Here is an 11,348-nt window from a genome sequence, read left to right as displayed (position 1 = left end):
ATTGGGGTAGTACATAAGTCGTATATTAATTCAATCCTCATTGTCAAAATTGTACACAAAAAAATTTAACAGTAATGCAGTTTTAATTGGTTTCACAACCCAATTAAAGGACAGCCGGAAAAGAGTATGCAATTTCAGTGGCTCAAAGGAGTCTTTGCCATGCAAAGGCAATTATCCATTATTGGACTATCTGACCAAGACTACGTACATTTCAATTCACAAATATATATATTTTTGGTAAAAACGCTGTACCTATATATAGCCCCGTGATTTCCTAAATAATAATAGGAAAAACAGTACACAATGGTTCATTGATCAGAAACCCGTATATTACATTACTTTGTTCTTGAAGACCAATTATGGTGGTGTTTTGAAACGTCTTTTGTTAGGAAGGAAATAATATTATTTTCATAAAATGAAGTAATCTAAGCATATATTGAATGTCTATCTCAGATTATGTTTAAAGATTTCCTATGGAGCTTTGAAGCCAAATACTAACGACAGTGACATTACTGTAAACTAAGTGAATATTGTTCAAACCTGAAAAAAGTGAATCACACAACTCTATCAGATCTGTGTTTTTAGTGCGGCCGCATATGTAACTAGCTTCTAACACTATCCAGCTAACTATTGCCACATCTTAACGTAAATCCCAAAACTTTACTTATGTTACTATATATAAAAGAAAAACTCATGAAAAATCACATATAGTTGAATATTCAAAAAGCATCATTGATCGTTGCAGCAGAACAACCTTGAAAAAATCATTTGGACGTGGAGAAGCGCTCTCTTTCTGTTAGTAATATGCGGTGTTTCTCAAACAACAAGAAAGATATTAGGTGAGAAGTGCTTGTTGCTTTGCAAGTTCTTTGTTTTGGTTTTTACGGAAGAAACGTGTGGCTTTTGTTTTACATACCACAACAAATTCCCGTTGATCTATTCTCTACCCACATTAATTACATATAACAGAAACGGAATTGACAAGCCTGTAGGTGTGTAGAAATTATCCAAACACTTCCAATCAAGAAATGTAGTACGGTTTCAACTTTCAAGGACGTCGCATTGAAATTTGGTTTTCTCTATATGCATAAGCCACGAATGCTTAGTTCTTGAGCTTAAGGCAATTGATCAGAAGTATATACTTATAGTTTTGTTGATCATAGTTTCATTGTTTTTTCATAGACACGTTAAAATCTATTTCAACATTATTGTGCATTGTAACTTACTCTTTTGCATGAATTAATGACTTTCTTCATTGCTAATTAAATTAATCAATATAGAAAACGCCTTCTGGTTATATACATTTTCTTATATCCAATTATTCAATAACTATTAGAACACCTACTATTTTAGTTAAAGTATAATTGCATTTAGATACACGGTCAATTTTCTTGTCATTGATTAATTGCATTTAGATACATTGTCTAAACTAATAATAATTTAATTGGCAAATTAATCAACGACAAATTTTTTTGATAGCCAATGACAGTAAATTTTTAGAAAACGGGGATGATGGAAGTCTTTTCCCTTTCGTCTATCACTTAAAAAATGAAAGTTAAGTGTAATGGGAAATAGTTCTTTTCTATATATCGTAGAAATAATTATTATTCACCATTTAAAGGTTAAATGAGTTCGCCAAAGAATTGTTTTAAGTTACAAGTTTGTATATTATAATTTTTTTAATTACTGTGATTAAGATATTCAATTCTTTGGTGGGATAGCAAAATATTCCTACAAAGTTTAAATTTTTAGACTAGTTTTGAAGCTAATACTCGATTAGAGATTTAATCGCATTTAAAACTTATCACCCATTCTCCAAAAGATGTATTATATAAGAATGGAAACATGATTTTTGGTCTTTCCCAACAACACCATTAGTTATGCTAATAAAAAAACCTTTCATAAAATATTAGGTTAAGCCAAATCTTAATTTTTTATAAGATCAAACTTATTTATGTAAAGTTTGACCTGTCCAATTCCTACCATTTGGCTTTTCCAACAACACCCAACGATTATTTCTGTTATTTTGACCATTTTAGTTTTTGTTCTCATGTAAATGAAGGAAGTTGATGTAAGAATTTGAGTACCCCTTATATTCAAAATCTCAATATTCATTATGCTTAGCGGGGAAAAGAAAGTTTGCCAAAGAGGCAAAGAGGGTCACTTTGTCGAGTTTTCAATTTCAAAGACTCCATAACTTGCATTCAACTTTAAATTCCCTTATTGGTAGATGATATGTGGTCCCATTGTAAATTTAAGGCTCATACACATGCATGATTGAGATAACCTGTCCTTCATTACAATAATTTAGAAACATTCATTACAATAATTAGAAGGGTACGTAAGTGGACAATATGTAATGAAAGAATGTCCATTCGACTCTATTAAAAGTATATGAGCACTGAGGTTGTTGTCAAAGTGTCTCTTGGCAGCACTGAGAGGACTGGTATATGAAGAACAAGATATATATGCTCATCAAGTGGAGTTAGAATTGGACTGTGAAAATTAACCGCATCTTTCATTAAAGGAACAAGTGTTTTAATTGATTTCAAGGCAGCAAGAGTTGTTCTTAACCGTCTGGGACATGACTCACATCCTATCAATATTTATCAGTTATTGCTGTTATACTTATGATTCAATGAGAGTCTATATTCCCAAACTTTTTCATGTATAATGTGATCTTTTTGTTTGAAATTAATACAGCCCCGTTTATTTACCAAAGGAACAAAAAAAAAAAAAATCAACAATCGCACAAGGACAATGGTAGGTATAACATTTCATTATCTTAAAAGTTAAAAAAAAAGGAACAGTTATTATTTCAGTCATTGACTAGATCAAGTCCTATCAAACTAAACTACAAACCTTAAAAATAATAAAGTACATATATCGGGAAAAATAATCATGAAAAACAATCTGCTATACAGTTATACAATAGATACCATATTAATGTTGCGCCTAATTAATAGCTACCTTCAGACTACCTTTCTCATATCGTATTGCCTTTTTTATTCTCCTGTCCTTCCACAATGCAAATAAGACAGATCGAGGAATAACTGAGAAACAATAAAGGGGGGAAAAATGTTTTCTTTTGATGATATGATATACATAATAATATGATAAAGCATATTCCTATATAATATTTATTATTATTTTGATTATTATTATGTGAAGTAGTACTATATAATATATATTGAAGTTTAAATGGCTCCAAAGTCTCTAACAGAGAAAGGAGATTTCTCGGGCATGTTCCCGGCGTGGCGAAGCCCTAGGGTGAGTGACACGTCACCGGGTGTGGTCCCAAACCTAATGAGTGTGGATCCAATGTCAGCACTTGCAGATGCGGTCCCAAAATCTGCTGTGACCAAATGACACGTGTCATCAGAGGCCATTAATCTGTGTGCGGGCAGGTCTGAGTCGTCGAAGCACTGAGACACGGGTGGCGCCACCTCAGAGGCGATGGTGGTGGTGGTGGTGGATGCGGTGGACTTCTTTGCTTGGTTTTCCGAGAAGCCTTGTCTGTTATTCATTGCAAGGTGCTGTGAAGGGTCGCTTTCGGGGGCATTGATGGTATCGGATCTTTTGCCTGTCGGTTTTGTTGTTTTTGTCGTTGTTGATGGTGGTGGTGGTGGCGCTGTTGCTGTTGCTGTTGATGTTGTGGCCGCTGATGGTGTTGTTGGAATTTGTGCTTGGTTGCCACTAATGTTGTTGCTTTGGTCCTTTTCTCTCTCTTCTGCACTCTCTGCTTCTTTAAGTTCTTGTTGGTACATCTCTTCCACCATGGGTTTCCACAACCGAACCCTGGCATTAATGAACCAGTTTGATACCTGAAAACCAACGTGTTCCATCCATTCACCCAACCCATCAATATACACACACGGATGCAATTTTTATAGTAAATGTGGCTCAAAAAGGTTAAAAAGAAAAAACAAACTAAATACTACTATAATGCATTAATGCTTGAATTTGTCACGTTAAAGCAACATTTAGTTTAGTATAAACTAGTAATATGCATGGAAAGGATTAACTGATTTAGATTAGCAATAGCAATAGCAGCATATAACGTTCATGTCAATAGCTAAATAATTAATGTTGACCTGCACTATTTGTTTTCACCGAATACGTTTATAATTTCAGTTCAATTATTTAATTAATAATATTATCAGCACAAAAGAAAAGGGACACAGAAGAGCTTCCTTTCTTCTGGCTCATTGTTGTTTGTCCCTTTGTGCTAAAGTGTGATTAGACACCGAGGTATCTTCTCTATGGTGTGACACAAAGGACAGTGAAAATGACAGATTTAAAAATAATAATAACGTGATTAGTTACTACAACAGATGACACTATTCATCACCAGTTTGTTCTAAGAAGGGACAGTGATTTAGTTGAATGAGTCTAGCCCTCCCCAAAATTAACAGGCCTTTTCTTTCTCTACAGAACTGTGGTTTGATTATGGGGCTAACTCCAAGGAGACAGTGAAATAAAAACAAAGTAGAAGAAAAGCAAATAAAAATAGTTTTCTGAGGAAAAAGAAGTAAGAAAATAATTCATTTTCTACTTTTTTTATTGAGAAAAAAATTAATAAACATATATATATATATATATATATATATATATATATGTTAGAAAAAAGAAAAATAATCCATTTTATATTTCTATCCATATATATATCAAATAAAATATGAGGAGGGGCATGGTTTTTTGCAGCTTGATGTCGCTGATAGATATATACTAATATAGGTTATAGAAAAGAAGGGATTAACGATTAATATAAAACGTGCAAAATTCTAGCATAGATTATATCTTATGTGGATATTAATACAGAGGAAATAAACAAACAAACAAAAAAATTCCGAGCCAGGCAGCCAGCAGACGAAGTTGCATGAATACGTAATACTATGGCATTAGCAGAGGCATTAACATCTTGAAAACACACATTTATTCCCCATATTTATGGTTCCTATATTGTGTAGTTGGCGAAGCCATTTGATATGAGAGAGAAAAAAGAAAAGGAGTAACTAGGAGGGTGAGCTCGATTGAAAGCTAACAAATTTACAAGTCTCATTGCTTCTGTACTTACCTCTGCTCATTTAATTTCAGAATTAATTGTGTCGTGAAGTAAAAGATTCCAAAAGTAAATTAAAACTAGACCAAAAGATAAGCATTTCTTCAGATTCAGAGAGGAGAAAACGAAATTTTTGACTCGAGAACAAAAAGAAGAAAAAGGTAGCATTAAACAAAATAAAACACACATTGCCGAGAGAGAGAGAGACAGAAGAAACCAGAGAAACAAAACTCAAAAACATGTAAGTTGCATCTGAATTCAGTACTGGTCCCTCTTCTTTTTCCATTCATGACTTTCTCTTTTCTTTTCTACTTAAACGTGGTCCATGTGTCTAATTAACTAATAATTACTCCACTAATAATTAACTAATAATTATTATATTGTAGAAATTAAAGGTAATTAAGAAAGAAGTGAACGAACCTGATTTCGCGATAGGCCAGTCTGTCGTGCCAACAGATGCTTATCTGCATCGCTTGGATACCTGAGAAAGAGACCAGAAAATGACATCAGAAAGAAAAAAAAAAAGGGACACGGAGCTTTCTGTATCTGTACCCCTAGCTAGCTGAGTTTGAAACCTTTCTTATTTTCTTTCCTTTCGTGGGCGTGAGAATCTAAGAGAAAGAAAGAAAGATCTATGTCCTAACTGCCATAGCAGAAACTAAAGCAGATTACTGATTTCTGTACACACTGATCACTGTCTCTCTCCCCAACCCCTTCCCCCCTTAATCAGTTCATCTAATTAGGTATTGAACGAGATCACAAAAAAAGATACCAAGAAATATTCATCGTAATTAAAGCATCGATCGATGATGCTGTGTGCATCTTTTTCCACCTTTTTGCTGCCGAGACAACATCCAAGGACACTGCAACATTACTGCTTACTGTTCCTCTAAACGATCATACGCATACGGCACATAAATAATGTCTTTTATTTTAGATTCTCTCTTTCCCATCTGCCACCCCTCCTCTTCCCTTTCTTTGTCTCTTTATTATTTTTAAATAAACACAAGCGCTGTGGCTTTTCTTCTACTTAATGATCACAGTATCTTCCGTATTGTGTGTTATCCTTTTTTATATAATTTGCTTACTCTCAAAGATCTATAATGACAGATTATCCCAACATCCTCCTTTGTTCTACGTCTCTCTCTCTCACTCTCTATATATATATTACTTATATTTGAAAGGAAATTAGTAATCACCTAATATAAAAATGCAATAATAACTGTAGTATGTAGATATGATTTTTATGTTTGGAAAAGTACTGTTAGGTGGTGTGAAAGTATGACGTGTTTAGTTAGAGATATGTGAGGATTATAATTTTGGAACATCATAATATTGTATTGATGTATTTATTAACTTTATTTATTAATTTTTATAAAAAAAATTAACAGATAATCATATTTTTATATATATAAAACTTAATTAAATATGAAACCTTAATGAATAAGAATCTAATTCTATTTGGAGCAAGACATCTTTCTGTACTGATGAGGACCATAATGAAATTTGATAATGTTTTTTTATCAATAAATATTAATAGTTAGTATTTATTAGCAGAAAACTGAATTCAAATTTTTTTTCCCTCAGCTTCTTTATTAATCATCCAACGTCCTCAAAATTTTACCATCTAATAATTTATCATCGTGTTATATTAAGTATGAAGTGATAAAGAAATAGAAGGAATTCGTACGGGTGGAGAAAATGCTCGAAAAGCCAGGCTCTCAAAATGTTGACAGAACGTTCAGGCAAGCCTCTCTGGGGTCTCCAAGCTTCTTGTTCCATCATGCCCATCTGGTGGAAGGCTCTCTGCTGTCTTAGGCTTTGTTCTAACATCTTAAGCCTTGGGGTCTCACCCTTGGTCAAACCTCCTGAGCTTCCCGCCCCATCTTTGTCTCCAAGTACTTCACAACTTTGCTTCAGCTGCGCTGTTATCGCCTCCTTCAGACACCGGAAATGCCGAGACATTGCTTTCTGCGCCAGTGCTGTGTATGGCACTGCCGCCCCAAATCCCATCATCAGGTCAAATGAGTTCACTACCATTTGCATTTGCTCGCAGTAGTGGTTGTATCTCCTGTCCACCTGCATCCAACAAAATTAATATAATTCACTATTAACTTGCTATATCAATGAATGAATGAAATGTTGAAGACACCAATTAAAATAAAAAGGAAAGCTAGCTAGAAGGTAATGTCGTTCGTGCATGTTCTCATTTACTCATCCATTGTGCCGTTTGTTAAAAGCCATAGATGAACCAACTTTAGCATTAATAAAAGAAAGCAACTCATATGCGAAATAAATGTGGATAGTTATTAGTTAGATATATCGCCACTAGCCCATGCAAATAGTGAAAGACAAACACACATATTAAATACGTATTAGTTTATAGTTGTTAATTAAATGGATGGATTAGACTGGGCAGAAAGAAAAATTCTAACTAAGTATTGAAATTTGGTTAATTTGTGAGACTATGTTAGTACTTCTGAAAGAAAAAATAGAAAATCAAAGATCCACGAGATCTAAGGAATTGTATAAAGGTTTGATTTTTCCAAGGAATAATAGGGATGCAATGAAATAGTATTAATTGTAAAAGAGTATGAAGAATATCCCCTGGGTTTCTTTTCCGGAGTACTCTTCACCAATTGATAAGGCTCGTGCACATAAATAAAATTAAAAAAAAAGGCTGAATTTCTTTCATAAGAAAAGAAAAAAGGAACCCTGTGGATCCGTTCTGGTCAACTGAGATATGATAACAATGGCTTTTACTGTAATATTTCCATGATAGGTGTGGATCTGTAAGGTGGGAGTGGCATTGATAACAACTTGGTACGTAATATATATGGTGAGTGAGTGTCTTTCTTCCTTCTGTTGGGGTCTATCTTACACTAATTATAATGAGAAGGAACGTCGCTTCTTGATGGACGTGTTCTCCTAATAGTTAGTCTCATGCTTTTACAACAAACCAAGAAATCAATTAAAATAATATAAAATCATCTCACCAATCAAATCGAAGGATTAAAAAACCGGGTTCCATATTAAAATTAAAATAAGGAACACTTACCTACCAACTGATCCTATGCAAAAGGAGCCCTATTATACCAGCCGGCCTTTTCCTTTTTATATATATATATAAAATATATTAATTGAAGATACCGGCCGGAGAGAAGAAACGTGTGCTTTATTATCCCCGTTGTTAATTTGGAAGACAAATAATGCAGTATTAATTAATGGATTAAATTAAACAAATAATTAAGAAGAAAAAGATATTGGGGGACCTTGACTCTTGATGGGGGAGAGAAGGTAAGAGGGGAACAGAAAGAAAGAGAGAGAGATTACAATACATGCCTCGTCAAGCATAGATAGTAGTTTGACCTTCCTTCTCTGATGCTCAATCCTATCAGCCGCTGACAAAGGAGGAGGAGGAGGAGGCGCATCTTTTGATGAAGGCGAAGAACCACCACCACCGGGATTTGAATTAGGGTTTGAATTCTGTCTATTGAACTTGCTCTTCTTAAACTGACCCCTCCCAACACTGCAAAACTCTTCCAGCAACTCTTGTGCAGCCTTCACATACTTTGAATTTCTCAGAACATTAACTACACCTAACGAGGATGACCCAAACCCAACATGTCCCTGGTGGTTGTTGTCGTGTCCCATCGCCCCTTGTAAATGCAATGCTTGATGATGATGGCTATTATTATTCTTGTACTGAAACTGAACCGCCGAAGAAGAAGAAGAAGGACCACCACCTCCACCACCACCACCACCACCTTGTTGGTGATTGTAATATAGAAAACCACTATCGCCCATCCTCAATTCCTCGGCTTTCGCTGCCTCCAACGAAGAAGACAGCGATAACGAAAGACCTTGCCCTTCCACCACGCCTCCTTGTTGGTGAGCACCCTCAGGAACCCATGTGAATTGACCAAAAGACCCTCCCGCGGCCGAACCAGTAAATCCTTGGAGGGAATTGGAAGAAGGATTTGGAAGCAACATGTGAAGAGTTGAAGAAGGAGTAGTGTGGCTTTGAGGAGGAGAAGGCGACCTCGTTTGAGGGTTCATCAGAAAAAGTTGCATGGCTGCTGCTGAGTCAGCATTAATGCCTGAAATCTGTTGCTGTTGCTGCTGTCTGTTTCCGTACCACTCTCCGGCTTGCCTCGCCGCCCGGAACGTCGCCGTGGCGTGCTGCTGCTCCAGCAATTCCGTCGCGGGCGGAAAATTGAACATCTCCGACAACATTCCGGCGGTCTCGTACACTGGTTCCTCCTCCTCTATCCCTACCAATGGCGCCGCCTCGAACCTTACCTTGTCCCGCCGGATCTGCTGCTGCGGACTCATCACCCTTCCTCTCTCCAACCCATTCGGGAAGCTGAAGATTCCTTGTTGAAAATCTTGGGACATAGAATTGCAGGAATTAATACAAGATCCAAGAGAAAACCAATGGTGTGTAGCACTAGTATTATTGTTGAATGTGACGGTGTTGCTGTTCTTCCCATATTAAAACCATCATCTTCATCTCTTTTTCCTTTCCCAGCAAGAAGTAGCAACAACCACTAATCCCGGCCCTAGCCTCCTCAGCTAGCTTATTCTAATTATTACCACTGTCCAATAGTTGAATTATCGATCAGTTATAATAAGGAGAACAAGCATATACAACATCAACAAACACTACATAATAGAAAAAGACAGTGTGTTAAAGTTTCAGCTTTGCTAAATATCTCATGGGGGGGGGGGGGGGGGGGGGGGTATATATTCACACATATATGTACCTCTTAGAGTTGCAGGGTATGAAAGGATGTAAAGCTCTCAGACATCGTTTTCCCCTCGGTGGTTTTGATAGCTTCTACAGTTTCTTCTCTCTCTCTCTCTATATCTCACACACACTCACTCACTTTCTCTCTCTATACGTTGTCGCCTCACACACACTCACTCACTTTCTCTCTCTATACGTTGTCGCCTATCGTCTCTTTCTCTCCTTTTCTTTCTTTTGTTGCTCTCCGCGGTAAGTGTTTTTCTGCAATCACCTTCTCTAAAAAGAAAGTGCGGGTTTCACAACAATATAAAATTAAAGATGGAGGGTTTGGGGAACTGATATCATACTTGTCTCAAATAAACAGAGAGAGAGAGAGAGTGTGTGAAAGAGAAGAAGAGAGAGGAAAGGGAAGCGGTCGCTCTCACTCTTCGGTCTTCACCTCTTCCTTTCGTTTTTTTTTCCCCGCCAATAATGTCCTTTTATATATACTTTTTTATCTTCATATTCTTGAATTTGACACCATTTTTTTCATATTTATATAAATGGTAATGAACTGTACGCAAAAGAAATATTCATCGTTTTGGAATGACGATACTAACCCTATCTTATCTACATTCTACACACCAAAAATTACGAGCATAATAATGCTTGGAATTACAAGTCAAAGCTAAGGATTATTCCAAACTGACTACGATGAATTTAACAGACTAAGGATTTGTGCGTGTCATTTTTGTTCCCTTTCGAAATATGAGTCGACAAAAGAGAAAGATACACAAATTCTAAATATAGAGGGCTTGTTTGTACGATAAAAATCCTCCAATGTTTAAGAATATATATATGAGACTATGAGAGGATCAAGATCCTTTTTTTTATCACACTAGCTTAGTTTTATATATGCATGGTGTTTAGGAAATTAGCACACTGTCATCACAAGTATTTGGATTTTATTGTCATTTGAATACGTCCTTTGGAGACCAACGCAAACTACGGAATAAAATAAAGATAAGGTGAGTACAAAGTCATCTCAGTGATCCAAACTACCACCATCTTTTTAGATATGTTGAAATGACCATAGTGCCCTACATAATCATTGCCGATGGAGCTGAGCCCCCTTAGTTGGTAAGGACATGTAGGTCATCTTAAGCGCTGCAAATTCATTAATAGCACAAGTGAAGTAAGACGGGGAAATAGAGATTTTAGAGATAAGAAATGCTACACGAAGTGAATGAATGGCACGTGCGAGTGGATGGGTAAAACAGACAAGTTAGGTTTGTGTGGGATAAATAGGGTCTGAAAAGTACCCATAACTGCTTTAAGGTTTGGCTCTGTCACCATGGCCATGTTCATTTCCCTTTTGGTGTACCCTTATTTTTTTACAGGTGTTTTTCATGTTTCACCTTCTTTTACCTATGATTAAGGTTTAAATATATTTTAATATTTCATGTTATATTTAGTTTAAAATTATTTTTTATTTTGATAATTTTTTAATTTAATTTTTCATTTGTAATTCTTTTTATCGCATGCATATTTATTTGC

At 35.7% G+C, this 11,348-nt stretch overlaps 1 protein-coding gene across 3 annotated transcripts; it reads right to left on the bottom strand.

The window, feature by feature from the left end:
* Positions 1-2,863: 2,863 nt before the first annotated feature.
* On the bottom strand, positions 2,864-10,281 carry LOC114421153 (BEL1-like homeodomain protein 4). 3 transcript variants are annotated; one of them, XM_028386984.1, is made up of 6 exons: positions 10,017-10,281; positions 9,829-9,974; positions 8,405-9,727; positions 6,753-7,141; positions 5,483-5,543; positions 2,864-3,824 (listed from the first exon to the last, which is right to left on the bottom strand). In XM_028386984.1, exons 3-6 carry the CDS (start codon positions 9,458-9,460, stop codon positions 3,198-3,200), a joined length of 2,133 nt encoding a protein of 710 aa, XP_028242785.1. In that variant the 5' UTR covers positions 9,461-9,727; positions 9,829-9,974; positions 10,017-10,281; the 3' UTR covers positions 2,864-3,197. The 3 variants fall into 3 exon arrangements, with proteins under 3 accessions (XP_028242785.1, XP_028242769.1, XP_028242779.1); XM_028386968.1 differs by having other exon boundaries at positions 9,829-10,281; XM_028386978.1 differs by having other exon boundaries at positions 8,405-9,660; positions 9,829-10,281.
* Positions 10,282-11,348: the final 1,067 nt, after the last annotated feature.

This window comes from Glycine soja, chromosome 1 (genome assembly GCF_004193775.1).
Source record: "Glycine soja cultivar W05 chromosome 1, ASM419377v2, whole genome shotgun sequence".
Classification (NCBI taxonomy): Eukaryota; Viridiplantae; Streptophyta; class Magnoliopsida; order Fabales; family Fabaceae; genus Glycine; species Glycine soja.
The sequence above is the reverse complement of the archived record's forward strand: the minus strand, read 5'-3'. Positions and strand labels throughout refer to the sequence as shown.